Genomic DNA, 21846 nt, shown 5'->3' with positions numbered 1-21846 from the left:
TAGCTTTCGCCAACGGGTCCAACGAAAAATCGAAGGCACGGGTCCAAACAAGGATCGTAAAGGGATCAATAGTAGAAAAATAGTACTGAAAAGTACTGTTTTAGTAGCACTGAAAAGTACCGTTTTTAATTTTAGCACTGAAAAGTACTGTTTATGTAGCACTGAAAAGTACTGATTTATTGCTTTAGGTAGTTTTTAAGAAAACTTCCAAGAGCAGAGAGAATTCGTGTACGCACAGCACGAAGGTACGATGCGCACTGATTCAGCTACTAATGTTACCTCGGAACTAACACGTTTAACCAGCATGGCAAAAATCAGGTTTAGAAAGGGCCTAAATAGAACATTTGTGAGCGCCTCTTGAAGAATTGGTTTATGTAATATAAGTCTCTATATCTGGATCGAATCGTTTAAATACCTACTCCAATGTTGATCCTAACGTTGCAAAACAGTTCATTTTAAAATCTCACCTAAAAAAATCACGGTTCTGTGTCATAAACATGTTATATTGTTTTTCAAACATATCTTCATAAATAAACAGCGACCCAAAAAATCTTAGATCTAGAAAAGTACAATATCGCATGAATGAATATCAGAATGATCTAAATTCTTTCCATTCCGACGTATTTTATTTGTCTAATACAAATTTTAGCTTGTTGATTTGAATATACCATATTATATGGTTCCAGCGTGAATCAATTATCAAGTCTAATTCGCGCATCTGACTACGGTCTTATAACTCAGAATGATTACTGTTCAAATAACACTTTCACTAGGATTAGTTTTTTCGAATCAAGGTTGTAAGAAATCATCCAACTATTTTGGAAAACTTTTGTTAATCTGATATTAAATAGAATGGTGTTTGTGTGTCACGAGTTGGTTTGAGAAAGAGTCGTCGGATTTATCATTTTATTATTTCACAATTGCATTCGTCAAAGACTCCGACTTATTTGTGTGACAAAAATGTTCAGAAAGTTCACTGGGAATTGAAAAAAAAAATAGGTGTGCCATAAATGACTTTGAACGTATTGTCAAAGAATCAGCCTGTGATGCTGCAATTTGTTTTGCCGGTTTCTCTACATTTGATTTTTAATTTAGGCAGTAGCAAACTCTCTTAAGGCTGAGAAGTTTCTATCCACAGGAAAAAAAAATAGCTAAACTTATAGCATTTCTTTAAAAATGAAGAAATTATTACAGGATTTGATAACAGAATTTTCAAAGGCATGAAATTATCCTACAATGCCTTATTGGATTTATACACGGAGTCTCAAGTTGACTAGTGGTGCAATACGTTAGGACTAGGTTTGCATTTGTTGCTTTATCCTACTGCAGTCTCTTTGTGATAGTAAGTCGATCAAACATCGGCTTATTCAACCCAGATGTTGTGGAGTTTTTATGTTTTTGGTGAAACTTGCAACACTGATGGAGCTGTATATGAATGCTATTATTATTTATGAGCAGTGGAAATTGAGAGAAAATCAAGTAAAAGCTAAGTTGATAGTTGGAGAGTTGTTCTTCGGAATGTAAAATATACTAAAATGTAAGTCCTATTGTAAATTTAGTTAACATAGTTTAAATTATTCATGAAATAAATTTCCAGCATTGAAGCTGATCAAACAGAATCTGCTGTCAATAAGTGCCTAAACATTCCGGAGCTGAGACTACCCTACACTAGGTATAGATTAATGGTTGGATAACTAAATTTGTTATCATTTTGTTTGAAATAACTTGGGGTTTTGGAGTTACTATACATATAACAAAATTTGCTTTGATTTTGAGGGCCCCAAATTTGACACCGCACCGGGCCCCGAAAACTATAGCTACGCCACTGGTAGATGGAGTCTTCGGCAAAACTGTAGAAGTAGCAGTTTGAAAAATAAAACCTTGTCGAAGACACGATTTTTCTGTCTTTTGTCATACTCTTGTTTTCTATCTCTCGTCAATGACCTCTAAAAAACATATTTTTATCATAACTTTTTTTTATTAAGTTTTCTGTGCAATTATTTGTCATGCCAAAAGTCCGTGTTTTTTCTGAACAAATCACCTCACTATTTTTTGAAATGTCAAAGTTATATATAAATCCCGGCGTAAAATGACGCAGACAACCCTTACAAATCATGAAATTACGCGTTTTTATGTATCTAACAACTTAACTTATCCAACAACGTAAAAATGTAAAACGTCTTAATAAAAAGATATGAATCAATATGATTCCAAACGAGTTTTTGTGTGTAACCTTATCCAAATTTTGTTAAAAACTCAAAACTCTTCTAAAACATTTTTTACATTTCTCAAGCCCTTGTACAAAGCTGTTAGATACATTAAACACATGTTTCATAAAGATTAATTTTTTTATTAAAAATATGCATGTTCTTAGAGAAAGGACACCCTTCCATTTCGCCCCGTGTAATCATTCATGCCCATACACCCCTTATTCCTTTTTATTTGCAAGAATCGTATGCCTATGAAAGACATCTACTCTCCTTTTTCTTCTAAGTTCGGCTGAGATTGGCCATAATCATCTTCAGTGTGCATAATTTAGTGCCTCCTTTTATAAAGAGTCAATAACGGCGCCGGCCACGTCTTTGCAGTCAGGTGGGATTGGGGAAGGAATGTTAGTGCTATTTGGAGACCGTGTTTACCTCTGCATCTCCACACAGGTTACTGGGAGGGATGTTTGTTAATGGGGAGGATCGTTGGGTCACAGGTTCACTTTGATAAGCTATTAGATCATGATAAACAATTATTTAAGAGATATAAACATTCCTTTAAATATAAAACTTTCAATGGATTTGAAAAATTTCTGTGTAGAAGAACAAAAAGAACGTCACTTCAAGTGACGAACCATTCAAAGTTTGTTGAACAAATAGCTAAATGCAACATTCCTATTGCTGTTAAACTGTGTTAAACTCAATTGGCTGGACCATCACAAACCACTATTATGCCGACACTTACAATCGCAAACCATTCAAAGTTTGTTGAATAAAATAACCTTTTGCAAGTCTACACTTATAGTGTCGAACCATCCAAATTTATTTTAATTGAAAAAATAAAAGTAAAAAGTAAGCAAAACTTGACACTCACAGTGTCGAACCATTCATAGTTTGTTGAAAAATCATATTTACATCCCACCGTTGGAAAGATAAAATGTGCTTTCATACATATTTTACAGATTTGAAATAATAACATGAACATGAACAGCTCACTATTCGATCCTTCATCCTTGACTGAGCAGCCACAACTCACTTTCAGCTTCACTTAACACATACAGACTGACTGAGGAAGAAATCACTCTGCAGACGCAAGAAAAATAACACTTTTGCTATTCATGCAAAAAATTGCTCTGATGACACAAAACAAAAATGAGCTTATATAAGGATGCAACAAATGTATAAGATGAATTCCAGAAATAATTGCACAATAGCTCCACAAATCTTTCAAAGTACACCCGATTCTGTTTTTGCACGGATTTTTCTACACGGCCTTCTAAAAAAAGTTTCCATACATTTTTTCCCGCCAAAACCTTATTTTTGCATGAAACGTCGAGCAATTGTGTTACTTTTTTTGCACGGTTTTTGAAGAGTAGTGTTTGATCCTTGGAGTGGGACGCTCGCTCCAGCGGGAGCGGGTGGAAAAGCAGGATCGATCGTGTTGAGTGAGAGTGCGCGTCGTACGATAGTGAAAAAGTGAATACCGCTACAATAGTGTTTGTTCCTTGGGTTGTGATGATCGCTCCAGTGTAGTTAGTGGTAATCACCGCCCGGTCATTAGAAAAAAAAAAACCGATGCACTCTGGTGAGATCTATATATCTATATAACCTATTCACTACTTTATTACCTATTATCATTTGAAACCACTAAATACGTGCCAGGGTCAAATGTCTTATTTTCGATTCAGGAAGTGTGAAATCATTTGCTTGCTGTTAATGAAAATGACCTTAGAACGTGTGTGTATGTACTGCCATTCTTGAAATGGGTCGTAGGAAATTACAGTAGAGCTATCACCTTCCTTCTCCCGGGCTAAATTTATCTGCATCTATGTAGATATCGAAAGATACCAATAAATATATGCAGATAAATTTCTTCCATAAAAGCACTGCCGGTCAGTGGAAGTTGGATTATACACACACATACTTTTTTTACACGGTTTTTGAAATTTTGAACCGAAAACTTTTTTTGCACAGTACGCATCCCCCGTGCAAAAACAGAATCGGGTGTATACCTCCAAGGAATAAAACAGGAATTTATCTCGAATTTTTTTCAATTCCAGATACTTTGTATACTTTGTTTTTCCAGATAATTTAACAAAAAATCCTCGTGGCCGGCTCAAAGCATTTATCCGAAAGTACTTTTTTAGATTTTTTCACTCCTAGACCACCAGAACTCTTCAGAAGTTCACCCAAAAATCTCAAAAAGATTCTTCACAAACCATTACAATATACTTAGTGCTCTATTTTTCAGGATCTCTGCTTGGAAAACCAACTCCTTTCTCAATAATATTATACAGAGATTTCCCATGAATTCTCCCAAAAAGTTCTCCTGAAGTTCCTCAAAGATTTTTTGTATAGAACTACTCCGGCAATGCTTTCAAAAACTCTATGGATTTATCTAACAAAATTATTTTACAAATGTTTAATAAAAATTTCATACAATTTCAAGCACGAATTATTTTAGGTGTTGATGCATAAATTGCACCCTGAAGAAATTCCTGGATGAATTCCTTTAAAAAGTCTGAAGAAAATCCGAATGTATCCTTGGAGGAATTCCTGTTTAAATGCGTGCAGTGATTCTGCGAACAAATATTGAGTAATTGGAAACCACATGACTTATTCCAAAAGAAATCAATGCACTGTGTTTTATTTCGTAGATTTCATGCGCTTTTTGAATAGCGCCCAAACTGTTGATTTTAGCGATATAGCTTGTTCGGAGAAGTTTCTTGGTATATTAAAGCGCATCTTCTAATGAAAAATGTTTTGTGATCAATCCTCCTAGCAGTGAGATAGAAAAACAATTTTTTTTTTTTTCAAAACATTTAGATAGACATATTGTGTCTTCGGCAAAGTTGTAGAATTGTCAATTTGAAACAACATTGTCGAAGACATGATTTGCTATCTCTTATACTTTTTGAGATATATGCCGTTGTATGTGAATGGCCCCTAAAAACCATATTTTTAATCGTAACTTTTTCCAAGAATTTTGAAAATTTTTGTGTTTTCTACAAAGTCATAAAAAACCCGTGTTTTTGCTGATCAACACTATCTTTTGAAGTAACAAAGTTTAGGCCCCTATTACTGCCTTCGGCGCAAAATGGCGCAGACAACTCTTACAAATCATGAAAGTGCTATATCTTTCCTTTCGGTTGGTGATAAAACATTTGTCTATAGGCGTCTTTTCATGGGTTCTTAGTATTGAACAAATCTCGCATAACTTATGATCTCGCCCTAAAAGCCATTGGTTAGTGTGTAGCTCGGTGTTTCTGAGTATTTGGATGGATTTACACGTTATTTAACAACGTTATGATGAAGAAAGGATCATTATCTACCTGCCGGTGGTGTTGGTTTGATTGCCTATTTGTTCATTTGCTTAGAAACAACAAGCTACACACGTGGTTACCAATGGCTTTTAGGGCGTTATCCCAGATTACGCGAGAAATAAGCCTTATTAAAACGATTTCCACCGATAATTCCTTCACTTCAATAAATAGAGAGGTGCGATGTTCAGCAAAAACACGCGTTTTAAGATATCTAACAACTTTGTAGTAGACATGAAAAACGTCTGCTAAATGATTATTTATGAATATGTATATCGTGTGGCAGGTACGAAATTATTCTATGCATAGGGAAGTTGAGAAAATTTCACAAACTTTTACGTAATTAATAAACAACACCTGACAGGATTAATAGAATTTTCATAATGCTGAAGATAATGTTCAATGACAAATTCAAGCATAAGATTAATTTCCGTAGCAAAGCAATTTGATATTACGCCAATGTTTTCAATGTTCAAACCAACATTGGGTTGAAGACTTTAAAATTCGTCATTACTTCTCAAAAGATCATTTTTGATCGAAATCTTGTCTTGCTTAGTTCTTCATAAAATCATGAAATGCAAAGAAAGATCTAATGCGTCTTGAACCAATAGGTCATCGTTTTAGGACCCAAACAAGCCGGTATCGATCCCAATAGCAGCCTAACCACAACCACCACAACTAGCCAAAATAAGGAAAATGAGAGAGAGAGAAACAGACACTATGACCAGGTGAGATCGAATTTCTCACCAAACCACCAAGTCATGCTGCCGATTCCAAACGAAATCAAAAGTGATCCTCGAGAGGCCATACACACTGTGGGTGTTACCTCATCACTATACGATCGAGCCGGTTTCAAGAAGTGCTAAATTGGTGTCGGTATTGCGAAAAATAAAATGCATTTTAGGGTGATAACTTTGCGACGCGTGTAGTTGTGCTTTTTTCGAGCCGAATCGATTTTTTACGAACACCCAGAAAGTTAGTGGACAAAATAGTGTTCACCTGAAGGCTATAAGGTAACCTGTATCAACCCTCCACATTCGAATTGGTTGTTTCTCTTGGCGGTTGGCAGCTCTCTCCTTTGTTGACGTTACATTCGAGAGCATACATAAAGCTCTCTTCCAAACTCGGTACGGCTAATAAACGATTAGCGATCGTAATCAGCTGGTATGTGGGTATGCTTTCGCATAGTTGTACAGCTGATAGGGTAAAATAGGTGATTGTGTCACTAAATTTCATGTTTTGTTCAAGGGGCCGAAATTGTTCGCAGTTTAAGGTTATTGGTAACATCCACGGCCATTAACACTTGTACCGGCAGCATAATTTTCAAACCAAAATATATTGTAATTGTGATATTATTTTTTCATATCACTTTGTACCATTTTTTACAAGTGCTCAAAAGTCCTTCTATTTTCAGGATATATGTTAATTTTGATCAATGGTTATCTAGTTCCGGAAATATTCCTATTTTTTGCAATTGTTTTTGAGAAATGATCATTTATATGTACTTCCGATACCATTCTGGCCAATCATATCTCGTAAAATAATTAAAAAATAAATAACTTACTCTCAAAACATTATTTTGTAATTTCCAGATTTCTTAGAAACACAACTCAACCGAGCCGTCAATTTTTATTGCCTGATATTAAACATTTCATATTTTATTTTTTAGATAAATAGAACAAAGAAGAACAAAATGGTAGTCAATGAAATTTCATATGGATAGTGTCAGTGGCCCAAGGAACAACGGATAATATTTAAAACCAGATGATCATTTAAATATTATATGAAGATTATTATGGAAAATGACTATGTTTTGTATTCTTCATCATAATATTCTATAGAAAAGCTGTGTGATTGTCAGCATACTTGCGACAATACAAAATTCGCACAAAAAATGTATTAATGTGTGAACACTTCAATGTATAATGCTTTGTACTTTATGTATTTTTTTGTAATTTTGTTGACTGTTCAACAAACTGTATATCAATCAATAGTTAAAATCAATCAGTTAATAGTCCTTGAGATTTCGTACTACAAGCGACCCACAGTAAAAATGCATGGACAGTGAGAATAAATCAGTAGCGTATGTTTAAGTCAGACTAAACCGTTGTTGGTTCAAGTGAACCCTCAAAGTCCCAGGACAGACCTTTTATTTTCAATCGGAATGCGGTTTTCACTATGTTCAATGGAAAGAGTTAGACTTCCTATGAGTGGGGTTTTCAAGCCGGAAGATCAGGTCTAGACATGTTTTTCAACCAGAAACGAGTGTCACATTTTTTACATCTTTAAGGTGAAGATAAATCGAAGTCAAACCTCAAATTTTCAAGAGCACAAATCTGGAGAACCAAAAATCCGTTTAAGCTGAAAACCTAATCGATTGGTCACCACCAGCGTGTGACCAATCGATTAAGTTTTCAGCTTAAACGGATGTTTGGTTCTCCAGATTTGTGCTCTTAAAAATTTGAGGTTTGGCTTCGATTCATCGTCACCTTGACCCTCTAATACCCAACCCCGCCTTTAGACAGGGTACACTTTGCAATTTTGTGTATTATTCCGTAGGTTGGAAATCAAAATGATTTTAGTTTTTGGCTAAAACACACATATAAGGGAATTTTTTTTATGACTTTTGAAATTTTTTTGTATTTTTTTAAAATTGGATTTTTATATAACCCACAAATGCTTGTCTTCAATATTTTTTGCAATCAACCTATCACAGAAGATGAGCCTGATAGTATTGAAATAATTTCAAACCTGTTTTTCCGTTAGTTGAAAATATTGTAACAATGTTGCGCTCTGTGATTGCCATGACAATTTTGCGTTTGATTGTATCCTTATCCGCAACAGTTGGGACAAACAATTGTGAGCGAGCTTGCTTTGTTGTTTGTTTTTCGTCTGTTTTAATGACAATTTGATTCACTGTACACGAGTCGATTTACTCAAAATGAAAACCTATCGATGTTTGTTTGACGTCATTTGAGCTTACGGTCGACGTCAGTTCAACAAGGAAGTAAATGCTCGACAGCCGAGTGAAAGTTTAACAACTACCAAAAAACTAAACATTACATATACTTCACAATTGGATTAAATGAACAAAATTATGGGAAGATTGCGAAAAAGTTACACGTCCTCTCGGTGAGAATCGAACTCTTGACTCCCTGTTCTCTAGATAGGGCGCGTTACCCCTACGCCACGAGAGGACTCATGGACGCAGAAGTTAACCTGAATTCGATTTCAGCTCAATAAGCAGGTGGTCCTCTTTCGCAAAGCGCACCTCTTTCGGAAGAATTAAATGCCCATCCGAACACAACACTTTTTTAATATTTTTGTCTGATTTATGATTTATAATAACTTACACATATGTTAAAGAGTCCCAATGAACAGAAACATGAATAACATATAAACGAAGAACATTTTATTTTTCCAATTCAATTTTCTTCAGTTCAGACATGTTGGTTCAAATTAGTCGACAACATTATTACAACATTTTCATTGTTACTTTTTAGTAAGAATTCTTACATCATGGGACAGCAATTGGATTTCTATGTTGTAGAATTTCTACCGCTTGTATTTTGTTTTTATGAAAGTCGGATGTGATGTTGGATACATCATCTGGAGAAATCATTCCTCGGAACGGAATCCTTTAATTAAGTATTTGAAACTTTTAATTATATGGTTCAAATCCAGTGGATTCTATGCACATTACTCTTCCGTCATAAAGCTCGAAAAACAGCTCCTTTTAAGACACCTCAATACATTTGACTTGGTTTTGCAAATATTTGAAATCGGAAATGTGGCAAACTTTCTTCTTAAGACTATAATAAGCCAACGTTTGAAACCATGCAAGAACATTGAATAAATTATGCTTGATTATGTAGAGCCTTGTCTTCAAAGTTTGTACGGATAATTTGCGGACACCCTGTAATAAAATTTTCACTTACCTACCCCACGAGGTTAGAAAATTGATGATGTTTAAATTTAGCTTTTCGAGGACTACATCGACCGCGTAGAGTTATGGAAAATCATGAAGAAGAACAGCTTCCCCGGGAAGCTCACGAGACTGATAAGAGCAACGATGGAAGGTGTGCAAAATTGTGTGAAGGTTTCATGCGAACATTCCAGTTCGTTTGGATCCCGCCGGTGACTACGACAAGGTGATGGATTTTCGTGCCTGTTGTTCAAGTGTCATGCGGAGAGCCGGTTTTAACGGCCGGGGTACGATTTTTACGAGATCCAGTCAATTTGTTTGCTTCGCGGATGATATGGACATTGTCGGTTGAACATTTGAAAAGGTGACAGACCTGTACAACCGCCTGGAACGCGAGGCAGCAAAAGTTGGACTAATGGTGAATGCGACCAAGACAAAGTACATGCTAGCTGGTGGAGCCGAGCGCTCATAAGGCCGGTAGTACTCTACGGGCATGAAACGTGCTATTCAAAAAGTTAGGGAGAGATCTCGGTCACTTACAGCGAGGTAACTATACTCGATTCGAAGTGACTCGCCGTGAAAATCAAATGGAGTCCCACAGTAGAATTTTCATCTCGTTCGAGTCGTAGAATAAACCCATTTGAGTCATAGCTTATTCTATAAATAATATCATCGAAAAAGCTTACGACTTGATTAAAAAATGATAATATTGTTGAATTCCATCTGTAAATAAAAACAAAAATCTATTAGCTTTACTCCCTTGTAATCCGTTAACGATTAAGATAAAACGTAGCCACTCCATTTTGGTCATGTCATTCCAAACTTTGAGCTCATTGGAAGAAAACTGGAACTACCCAATCCCAAGCTGAGGATTCATTTCTTTTCATTATATCGAAAATTTTTAGGAACAAATGATGAGAATTAATTGTTGTATTAGTAATAATAATATGAAAAATAATTGTAAAATCACTCCTAAAATCTTCCAAACATTACAAAATGCTTAACTTTCGGTGAGGTAATGTCGAGATGAAGTCATTCTTATTCTAAACAGACTCAACTAGCAAAGCAATACCCTGACCGCCTCCAATACAAGCGGAGCCAACAGCACGCTTCAGATTTTTACGCTTCAGCTCATGCACCAAGTGTCCAGTAATTCTGGATCCGGAAGCTCCAAGAGGATGTCCCAGGGCAATGGCTCCACCATTCAAGTTGAATTTGTTCATATCGATTCCGAGCTCCTGTACACAAGACATGGCCTGCACGCCGAATGCTTCGTTGATTTCAAACAGGTCAACATCATCCTGCTTGACACCGGCTACCTTCAACACGTTTTGGATCGCTGGGACTGGACCGATTCCCATGATTTCCGGTGGGACACCAACCGTACTGTAAGCTACCAAACGGGCCAAAGGAGTCAAATTATATTGCTTTACTGCTTCCTCAGAGGCCAAAACGACTGCAGCAGCTCCATCACAAATGCCCTGAAATTTATGAGAAAATCTTAATGAGTAACGTATCTAACCCCGATTTGAATATGACCTTACCGATGCAGTTCCAGCTGTGACGGCACCACCCTTCTTAAACAAAGATGGCAGCTTGTTCAAACCTTCCAGGGTGGTCTGCGGGCGTGAATGTTCATCAACGGCAAAGTCAACCTCCTTGCCCTTCACCTTCAGCTTGAAGGGGGTGATTTCGCTCTTGAAGACGCCTGCGTCGTTGGCTTTCTTCCACAGTTGCTGGGAACGGTAAGCAAACTCGTCGACTTTCTCGCGGGGAATTTTGTACTTCTCAGCCAGGTTTTCAGCAGTCAAAGCCATAGGCAGCTTACAGAACGAATCGCTTAGTCCAACCTGTAAATGTTAATAATAGAATATCAGTATCATCAGTGCGTACCTTCGCACCTTCGTGATGTGCGTACACGAATTCTCTCTGCTCTTAGATGTTTTTAAAACTACCTACAGCAATAAAACAGTACTTCTCAGTGCTATAAAAACAGTACTTTTCAGTGCTAAGAGAACGGTACTTTTATGTGCTTCAAAAACAGTATTATTCAGTACTATTTTTCTACTATTAATCTCTTTACGATCCTTGTCAGGACCCGTGCCTTAGATTTTTCGTTGGTCCCGTTAGTGAAGGCTAACGATGGTAATCCTTCTTGGACACTGTCTTGGAAAAAAAAAACTCTTAGAAGGTCTCTACTTCTTCCGTTTATTCACTGAACAGGGTTGCAACCACGAACAAAAGGAAAGGGTGAATCTCTGGATTCACAACTTCCTTCCAAAAAAGTGGGATTTAAAACTGTCACTAAACGTGGCAAAAAATGGAAGGAAGGACGTTTCTCTGGAATACGCGCTTTCTTCCAAGGGTGAAATGGTTAATGCTGATAATTGCATCAAAATGAGTAATCAGTTCGATACTTGAGACGAATTTTCCGAATACCAAATCGAACCAGTCTCTAGCCCAAGTGGTTCAAGTGAGGAAACAAAGATCATAGTCAGTTGTCCCGAATTTGGAGGATTTAGGGAAGAGTTCTTGAACTCCATTAGGGGGAATCAAGGTTTACTTCCAAATCGCAAAGAAAGAAAACTGTCGCGTTTTGCCGGAAACACTTAAAGATCTTGAAAAGAAGAAGCAAATTTTTTTACTTATGACTACAAAACTTAACATTTGTTCAAACTCGTCTTGAAAGGTCTCTCAAGTGACTATAAACCACCTGAAGAGATAAAAAATGGAATATATGATTTAATTGGATTTTCTCCAGTCCAAGTAATCAACGGGAACAATTCCGGAAACCTGGAGGAAATTTTCAAAGCCCCACTCAGTGCCGTTGGTGCTAAAAGAGGGATCGTAGAACAAAACATTGCCACATGTATGCTAAATGCATGATTTGCGGAGGTTCTTCTCACGCTAAGGACGTCTGTCCAGTGAAGGAAGATACCAAAAAGTTTGTATGTGCAAATTGCAGGGGGCAATCATAAGTCAAATTTTAAGGCTTGCCCTTCGCGTTGGCGAGTCGTCGAGGCTCGTGCCAGGTAGATGAACGATAATGTCCGTTACGATAACGGACATTTCCGGAATTTCCCTGGTAGAGTTTCGAACAATGCTAATTTTTCAGTTGACGATGATAAAGAATCATACACATCAGGAAAGTTATAATCATGCTCATTCACAAACTAATTTTAATTCGTCGGGTAGCCGTTCGAATCCTTTAATTTTGAATGTATCTACCCAAGGAAAATCCTTTGCCGATATCGTAGCAGGTAATTTTAACTCCTCCCCTTTTCATACTACGAGTACCCGTTCTAATTGCTTCAAATCAATATATGTCTGCCTCTGATTTTAATTTTCTAACTGAACAATTTAATGCCAAACATCGGTCATGGAATAATTATCAAAGTAATTCCAACGGCAGAATTCTATTTGATGAGTGCTCTTCAGGATATTTTTCAATTCAATACCCTGATAGCCCTACATGTTTTTCCACTTCTAGAAATCCATCTACGATTGATTTGGTCTTAACCGTCATCTTTGTAGCCAATTAGTTACTCATGCTGATTTTGATTCTGATCATGTCCCTGTTACATTTCAAATATCCCATGAAGCGATTCTCAATCCTATCAACTCCACTTTTAATTATTTTCGAGCCAATTTGAATATATATATGAAACATATATTGACTCTAATCTTAATGTTAACATTTATTTACAAACAAAACTTGATATTGACAATGCTCTTGATACTTTAACTTTCATTGTTGAAGCCAGTAAAATTTGAATCCGTGATTATAGACGATGATCTTAAACTCTTGATCCGTCTTAAAAACGTGAGAAGGCAATTTCAACGCACTCGCGATCCTGCTATGAAAATTATATGGCAGGATTTGCAGAAAGAAATCAAGAAACGATTTTCGCAATAAGGAAATAAAAATTTTGAAAATAAAATTTCTCAATTGGACCCTGGCTCGTTTGAAAATTATCTAAAATTTTGAAAACACCTCAGAAGCCAATACAGGCATTGAAAGAGGAAAACAAATTATTACTAACTAATTGCGGAAAAGCTCAAAAAATTGCTATGCAGTTTGAAAGTGCGCACAATTTTAATTTAGGACTTACTAGTCCAATTGGCAATCAAGTTACTCAGGACTTCGAAAATATTCTCAATCAAGAGAACGTTTTCGAAAATTCCTGGGAGACTGATTTGGAAGAAGTGAGAACTACTATTAAAAAAATCAAAAATATGAAAGCTCCTGCCGATGATGATTTTTTACATCCTCATCAAGAAACTTCCAGAAAGTAGCTTATCATTTTTAGCTGATATATTTAACAAATGTTTTCAGTTAGCATATTTTCCTGACAAATGGAAAATGCTAAGGTTGTTCAAATTTTAAAACCAGACAAAAATCCTGCAGAAGCTTCTAGCTATCGTCCAATCATGTTGCTTCCCTCCATCAGTAAACTTTTTGAAAAGGTTATTTTGAACAGAATGATGGCCCACATCAACGAAAATTCAATTTTTGCCAATGAACAGTTCGGATTCCGCCAGGGACATTCGACCACTCATCAACTTTGACGTATAACAAATTTGATTCGTTCCAACAAATCTGAAGGCTCTACTGGGTTTGCTCTTCTAGACACAGAAAAAGCAATCGACAGTGTTTGGCATGAAGGCTTGATCGTATAATTAAAAAAATAAGTTTCCAACGTATATTGTTAGAATAATTCAAAGTTATCTGTCAATGTTTGGAATGATACTAATTAGAGATGGGCAAAAAGAATCGGAGCCGTTCAAAAGATCCGGATAACTCAAAAGAACTAGTGATCCGTGGCTCTTTTTTGGCGAAATTCGGTTCATTTGATCAGCAGGGAACAGACTAATAGTGACCCTGAAAAATAACGAACCGATTCTTTTCCCATATTCTCCTTCGTTTGTTTCTCGGCTTTATTATTACACTTGAAATGTACCTTGCTTTGCGCGCCACGTCCCACATGCAAGCATAGTTTTCTGCGGCACCGTGCTCTCTGCGCTCTCAGCAAAGACACACAAATTTGCCCCGTCAACTTGCACACAGGAAGCACATTTTTTACTTCTTCCTTTTGGTTCGGGTAGGGGAAACCGGCCAAGTATATCGTGAGTTTTTGGGGAAACATGAGAGTGAGAAAAATACGGAATGAACGATGCATGTCGCACAACAGGGAGTAAACCGCTCTTTTCCCGTTCGCTCGGTTCAGTTTGCTCTTCTTTCGCAAGCCGCTGAGCCACTGAACCGTCCAAAAGATCCGGTTCACTAGAATGAGTGATTCCAGTGATTCGGATCAAATCCGTTCACTGAAATGAGCCGTTTTGCCCATCTCTAATACTAATGAGGAAATTTCAAAAAAAAATACGAGGAGCATCTCGACTTCATGGAATTCCTCGCATTAGTTTGCGATGCCAAAGCGAATCAAACAAATCCTTAAACTAACAATCACCTACTGAGGCAGCATCACTAGAACAGTTAGGCAACGAATCTCTAACATCTCTTCTCTTGGAAGATATTGTTATTCGAGAGGTTGGACGAAAGACGGTTTGTGTACATAAGGCCGGTTCAAAATTGAAAAATGTTGAAAATCTAATCTCCGATATCTTCCTTACCATCTATACAATAGAAATAGTGTTCTGTGAAATTTAAAGCTTTCTAGCTGGTGATTTCAGGGCTGGTAGCAGTCAGAGGCCAAAATAATAGTGACTTTAGTGACCAAAATGATCAAAATAGTGACCAAAAAGTGAATGCACATATTGGGTAAATTTAGAATGTAAAGAACAGCAGTAATTATTGGAAATGTTTCTTAACATTTATCTGTCCAGGATAAGACTTGATTGCTCAAAACGATGGTGCATCTAAGATGTAACTTCTTCATAAAAAGGATGAATTTCAGAACATTCTGAAAAAAAATCCTCGCTGTATCAAAAATTTAAAACAAGCAGAAAATAGAAACAAAGGTAAAATTTGTGGCAGAATTTCCGTAAAATTAAAACCTTTTTTTTTTTGAGGTTACGAGATTTAACTGTTCTACGATCCTGAAATTGAATAATTTTGCATACCGTGCACCCCCGCTAATTTGAACGGTACCTCATGCAAACCATTGGAACTTAAAACCGTGTTTCTGGTTAGCCTTCTGACTATTTTGTTTTGATTCAACGTTTCGTTTCACAACGTTCCATTTGACTTCATTGCCTTCCATGAGCTAAATGACTGTTTAATCATTTTTTTATCTGAATGAATCGGGGATCAAATTCAAAAGTGATCAGATTAAAAGCGGTCAAATCAACAGGGGTATCCAGTACTTAGATTATAAACAAACAGTAAACGATTGAAACCGCATATGTGTTGCTAAAATCATCAATGAATCATAATTATCTAACAATGTTTAAACATTAATTATAGAAATGTTTGTAAGGTTTTGAAGTTTCCATGTACACGACGAACAGGCTGGAATAGCCTAGAACTCGACAATTTAAATGTGCAATATAAGAACGTGTTTTTGTACAAAAAGTCGAGTGAAAACAATAGTAAGGGTTAATGAATGGAAAAATGTATATTTTATTGATTGGAATTTCTAAATGATTTCTAGGAACTTCTAAATGATTTCTAGGAAAATTATTACTCACATTTAAAATTCTGGACGAGTTTTTAACAAACTCTTTTATATTATTTTGCTGTTTTCCAAACCGTCTCTGGCTAATCTTCCAGAGGAGTTTGATGATGATCTTTCAGAAAGCAGATTTAAGATTCCTTCTATAATCGCAGATTACTACAAAAGGTTCACTAGTAATTTATTCAGCAGATCTGACGGGTATTGGTGCTGATTTTCGCTTAAGTTTAGTAAAATATTTTGGTCGGAAAATTCAGTTTAAATTTGCTTTCTTCTGGAGGAAATCTCCAGAGGAATTCCTGGACAAAATCCCCGGAGAAATTCCTGGAGGAAATCCTCGGATAAATTATCTGAATAAATCCCCAAAGCAATTTGTAGAAGAATTCCTGGAATAAATCTCCGGTTGAATTGCTTTTGAAATGTTTCTGATAAACTTCTGGAGAAAATTCCCGAAGGATTTCTTAGAATTCCTGGCCTTACAGGATTTTCTGAAGGTAATTCCTGGAAGAAATTATGGATGAAATCTACGAAGAAATTTCTGATCGGAATACCCGAAAGGATTCCTGGAGGACATCCCCGGAGGTATTGTTGTAGCAAATCCGCAGATGAATTCCTGAAAGAAGTCCCCGTAGAAACTGCTGGTGGGAAAACATGGAGTAGTTCCTGGTGGAAATTTTGTTAGGCACATCGGAACAACTTTGTTAGAATTTCTGGAAGAACTCCTGGACGACTCTGTTGAAGGACTTCGTTGGGGAATCTTAAGATGTATTCTCGTAGAAATTCTTGATGGAATTCCTGCAAGAATTCCTAAATGATTCCCCGGAGAAATAGCCTGATGTTCGCTTTTTTTCTTAAATCACTCAACTTTTGCAATCCCATCTCCTAGACTACAAAGCTATTTGAGGGACAAAAATCCGAACAAACACTAACAAACATATGTCAAACCAGATTTGAAACAGCTCAAATCTTAATCCAAATATGACCAAAAATGGACCAGGCAGCTATCCTGTTCAAAAAAAAAAAAAATAGACCGGAAAACTGGTATACAATAAAATTGGAACTTCATTTGCATCATCGGTTAAAACTCCATTTTTTACTATGGTCCAAAAATTTGGACCATACTTGTGATTGGAACCACCGGTGAAGTTGCCCTAAGTTTCGCCAGAATCTCCTACATAAATTTTCTCAGATTGTTTTTTTTTTTTTTTTTTGTTGGAAACGTTTACGAAAAATTCACCTGAATCTTCCAGAATGCTAGCCAGGATTCCCTATTTTTCTTGACACTTTCTTTTCCCAATCACACTCATTGTCTTTAAATATGACAAATATCGGGGCTACCCCGTTTGGCATAAAGTCATTTGGCATAAAGCCATTTGGCATAAAGTCGTTTAGCATAATGGTCATTTCGCATAATGGTCATTTGGCATAATGGACGTTTGGCATAAAAGAAAAGAAATTATAAATTTAAATAGTGCTACTTAAAAGATAATCTGGTGATCAAAAGAAGGGAAAATAGTCGATGAAAATGTTAGTAGTTATAACGTCAACGTAGGAAAGAAGGCAAAATTGTCAATGAAAATGTTAGTAGTTACAATGCAAAACACTAGTTTAACAACGTAATGAGAAAGAACAGCCTATGACCAAAAGAAGGGAAAATCATATATGAGAATGTTAGCAATGGTAACGCCAAAAACATAGCAACTCAGTTTTCAATGATTATGCCAAATGTCCATTATGCCAAATGACTATTATGCCAAACGACCGTTATGCCAAATTATTTTATGTCAAACGGCTTTATGCCAAATGACTTTATGCTAAATGGCGTCCCCCCAAATATCTACTTCTTTTTGATGGAGTTTTAAAGGCTCAACCAGTCTTAATTTACATTTAATCATATCACGAAAATAGTGACTTTAGTGACCATTTTTCTGAAGAAAAGTGACTTTAGTGACTTTTTGTTGGAAATAGTGACTTTTCAGTGACCAGGTCGAAAAAAGTGACCATGTCACTAAAAAGTGACTTGCTACCAGCCCTGTGATTTAAAGGGTGCCCAAAGACACAAGGTTTATATGGGAATTACTATGGAAAATGTTTGGTAAATGTTCCAATACACGATAGTATTGGAATGTAAATTCAAAACCATTATATCATGAAAACGCATTCTTCAACCATAATGAAGGAATTGGCTGAAAAGAGCAGTTCAATCCGACGGATAGGAGCAGAGATATTAATGAGTTTGTTTGCTATTATTTAGCTTAATATGGGATTTCAGGCCTACAAACATCTACAAAAATCCCACATAAAATTATCTCAAAAGGGATTGATTTCATCAGCAACATCCTTCATTAGGGCTGAAAGAATGAGTTTTCACTATGGGATAACAAGCTTTTACTTACATTCCAGTACTATCGTGTTTAGAACATTTTTCAAAATTTCTTTATAGTAATTTCCATATAAACCTACATTGCCTTTGGGCCACCTTCGTTACATCGCCTAGGAAGCTGAAAATCTCACAGAACACTATTTTTATGGTAAGGGTGGTAAAGAAGATATGGGATATTGGATTTTTAAACATTTTATATTTTGAACTGCCCTAGTGTATGTGCATGTTCATAGCCATAGCCGTCCTTAAGAACACCAGAAGCAAAGAGTTTGGCACATGTTTCTGCATTCAAACCCTGTGAATGTTGCTCTCTTTTTCAACCATTTGAAAGATGTTGCATCCAGGATGCTGTTTGAGGCAAACCACATTTGGCACATGGATGAAACTGGAGTGACGACTGTCCATAAACCAAAAAGAGTTGTCTCCAGACGCGGACAACGACAAGTTGGAAGCGTGACATCCACCGAACGTGGTCACTAGTCCCTGGCATTTTCAGTATCAGCGGCTGAAGTGCGCATACCTTCATTTTTCGTCTTTCCACGGAAAAGGTTCCACGAATACTTTCTCAATGGTGCTCCTTCTGGCAGCAATGGCGCTTGTAACCCAAGTGGCTGAATGAATGCCGAAATATTATCTGCTTACAGCACTCAGTATTCGAATTGGATGCTGATGAATCCTGGAAGACCGATGACAATATTTGATGTTCCTCAAATTGTTGTAAGGAGTCTCGAAATTGGAGCTACAGAGCAAAATATCAGAAGTGGTTTTGCGAAAAGCGGAATATGGCCACTTGACAGCGATATATTCGAACATTCTGATTTTTTGCCTTCCACATTTACCGACAGACCTGAGTCTCACCAATTGCCAGAAGTTATGGCATCCCTGAATCTTCGAATAATATCACTGAATCACTTGGAACATCTGTTCTAGCAGTATGTGATCATAATGGTTCGCATTCTAGCGCTTCTAATTTAGATAGCGTGCTGTGAGCATTCGTCCAATTCCCAGATCTACAATGTAAAAGTGGTCCTCGACATGGTAGGAACCCTCAGAAATCATCAGAAGTGCTGATTGATGATGCCTTTGTATCTGCAGTGATTGAGAAGGTGTCTACAAAAGAAGCTGCTATCCACATGCCGTAAAAACGCGGAAGACCACCTTAAAATCGAGGAAATAATGGAACAACAAGTACAACTACAACTCAACCACCATCCTTCCCGAGCTGCAGCACAAGTAGGTAGTCTGGCAGCTGGAAAACGAACACGAGTTCAGAAACCAGTGTCCTATATACTATGAACCAGACTCGGATTCAACTAAATCAGATGTTAAACATACATTTTTATTGACGTTAATTAAACGTAATTTTCCCTCGAACTGAAGATGGATGTTCAATTGAAATGAGTCCAATTAAATTGCATGCATCCTCTAATTTGTTTGACAGCTATAGCTAAAAAACTGTTACTAGGTTTAAGGCTAAGTAGCCCGTCATTCGTTTTGCCAACAATGATGATTTTTCAGCTTGCATTTCAAAGTGATAAAACTCAGTCTTGATAGTTGATGTTGACTTGAAAAAGTATCACTGTACGCGCTAACATGCATAAAGTATGCTGATACTTTTTCAGCTATGTCAATGCAAAACCAACTGATTTTCTTTGATTCGAAGTCGTGAGATGAATTAGCAACAATCATCAACGACGCGTACAAATTTCAATGACGGCCTACTTCGCCTTAAATTCTAACAGGGTCCCCTAATTATTATAAAATTTATAATAAATTGATAATGATGATGATGATAATTAATTTTTCAAATGATGATAAATGATTAAAAACATTATATAAAAATTAAACACTCACCCACAGAGCGTCCTCCAGAGCCGGGTTGGTTCCCAGTGGAATACCGAAACGAGCCCCACGAACGGTATACGGCGTCTGGCTCATGTTGTCCACACCACCGGTCAGCGAAACTTTAGCCGCGCCCAGCAAAATGTCCTGTGCGCCATTCACGATGGATTGGAAGCCGGATCCGCACAACCGGTTGACACCGAGAGCAGGACGATCGATTGGAATGCCACAATGCAGCGACACATGCCTCGGTAAGAAAGCACCATCAGGAGAAGACAACACCAACACCTGCCCGATGTTGACCGAGTCTACTTGATCTGGCTTCAAGCCGGCAGCATCCAATGCGGCTTTGGCCGCCACTGTCTGCAGCTGGGTTGCATTGGTGTTCTTGAATGCTCCTCCAAATGTTCCGAAAGCGGTACGCTTAGCAGCAACGATGAAGACACCTGATGATCAAAGATGATAGATGTGTAGAAAAATCTGATACAGTGTACAGTTCACATACATATTTATAGAGATCAAAGTACAACTGCTCTCAGATTACGCTATCAGATACGGAACAATGCCATACAATTCAGACCAACAACGTTGAAATGAGCAAGATTGTTTTCTGAAATTTAACCCTGATTCCTGACATTGAAGTGAATGTGGGTCAGATAGTTTTGCAAATCCAACTATAATCTAGTTTGTTTTGACGAGTAATTCTAAACATCTTAAAGTAGTGAGCGAAGTCATCTATTATACAAGCAAGTATTGGATACTTTCCAACACTATCTTGAATCACGGTGAAGGGAAATAAAAATGTATTCAGTTGAATCGGACTTTGACCCAATAACAACGATGACTTGACTGAGGTTTAATTCCGGCTTATTTGGCATTTTCTAAAAATTGAGCCCATATATTTATCCGAATTCTGTTATTTGTTACGTAAACTGATAAGATATACGAAAGAGAAATTTCCCCAAACGTGAATACGACTAACACCATGAAATGAAGCTCTACTTACCCTTTGTCAAAGCTGACATTTTTTGCTAAAATTAGATTGTTTTATACAATTAACGCTCAAAACCAATATAAAATCACTAAAAAAAATTGCAATTTAGAAAGCTATCAGTTACACTAACTACGATATATCAACTAACAAACTTAAAAGCAATGACACGACGTGCACCACGGTCCAAAGTGGAATGAAGTCGATGTAGGAACTAAAACCATACTGTAGGCGATGAACACGATGAACTGTACAGTTGAGGAGGCAAGCCACATGCATACGAGATAGATTTATAACTACACTTACACGTAGGGGAGAAAACAGAGGCGAACTCACCGGGCCATATATGTGTTGTGTTGTGAAGAACATCGCAGAGAAAAAACGAACATGAGTAATGCTAAGTGACATACCAGTTTGTTATAACTTTTAACTTTTAAGTTTAAAAGTGTAGATACTAAAGAGTGTTTTAAGGGCTTTCCTTTTGAAATCTTCCTAAAGAACGTGCAAAATCTCACGAACTTCAACCCTCAAAAGAAGGAAGAGTTA

At 36.9% G+C, this 21846-nt stretch overlaps 1 protein-coding gene across 2 annotated transcripts; it reads right to left on the bottom strand.

Annotated features, from left to right (window-relative positions):
* Window positions 1-10364: 10364 nt before the first annotated feature.
* LOC5573712 (3-ketoacyl-CoA thiolase, mitochondrial) lies at window positions 10365-21520 on the bottom strand. 2 transcript variants are annotated; one of them, XM_001654701.2, is made up of 5 exons: window positions 21452-21520; window positions 21316-21391; window positions 20322-20755; window positions 10997-11302; window positions 10365-10933 (listed from the first exon to the last, which is right to left on the bottom strand). In XM_001654701.2, the coding sequence occupies exons 2-5, from the start codon at window positions 21332-21334 to the stop codon at window positions 10496-10498; spliced, it is 1197 nt and encodes a 398-aa protein (XP_001654751.2). In that variant the 5' UTR covers window positions 21335-21391; window positions 21452-21520; the 3' UTR covers window positions 10365-10495. The 2 variants fall into 2 exon arrangements, with proteins under 2 accessions (XP_001654751.2, XP_011493552.2); XM_011495250.2 differs by having other exon boundaries at window positions 21316-21515.
* Between the last annotated feature and the right edge of the window lie 326 nt (window positions 21521-21846).

The sequence above is a fragment of the Aedes aegypti genome, chromosome 2, assembly GCF_002204515.2.
Source record: "Aedes aegypti strain LVP_AGWG chromosome 2, AaegL5.0 Primary Assembly, whole genome shotgun sequence".
Lineage (NCBI taxonomy): Eukaryota > Metazoa > Arthropoda > Insecta > Diptera > Culicidae > Aedes > Aedes aegypti.
This window is presented reverse-complemented; position numbering and strand designations above follow the sequence as displayed.

Coding starts and splice junctions, on each gene's coding strand:
- LOC5573712 (XM_001654701.2), bottom strand. Junction 11,303..20,321: donor CTCTGGAGGACGCTCTGTGG/GTGAGTGTTTAA, acceptor TAACATTTACAG/GTTGGACTAAGCGATTCGTT. Junction 10,934..10,996: donor TCACAGCTGGAACTGCATCG/GTAAGGTCATAT, acceptor CATAAATTTCAG/GGCATTTGTGATGGAGCTGC.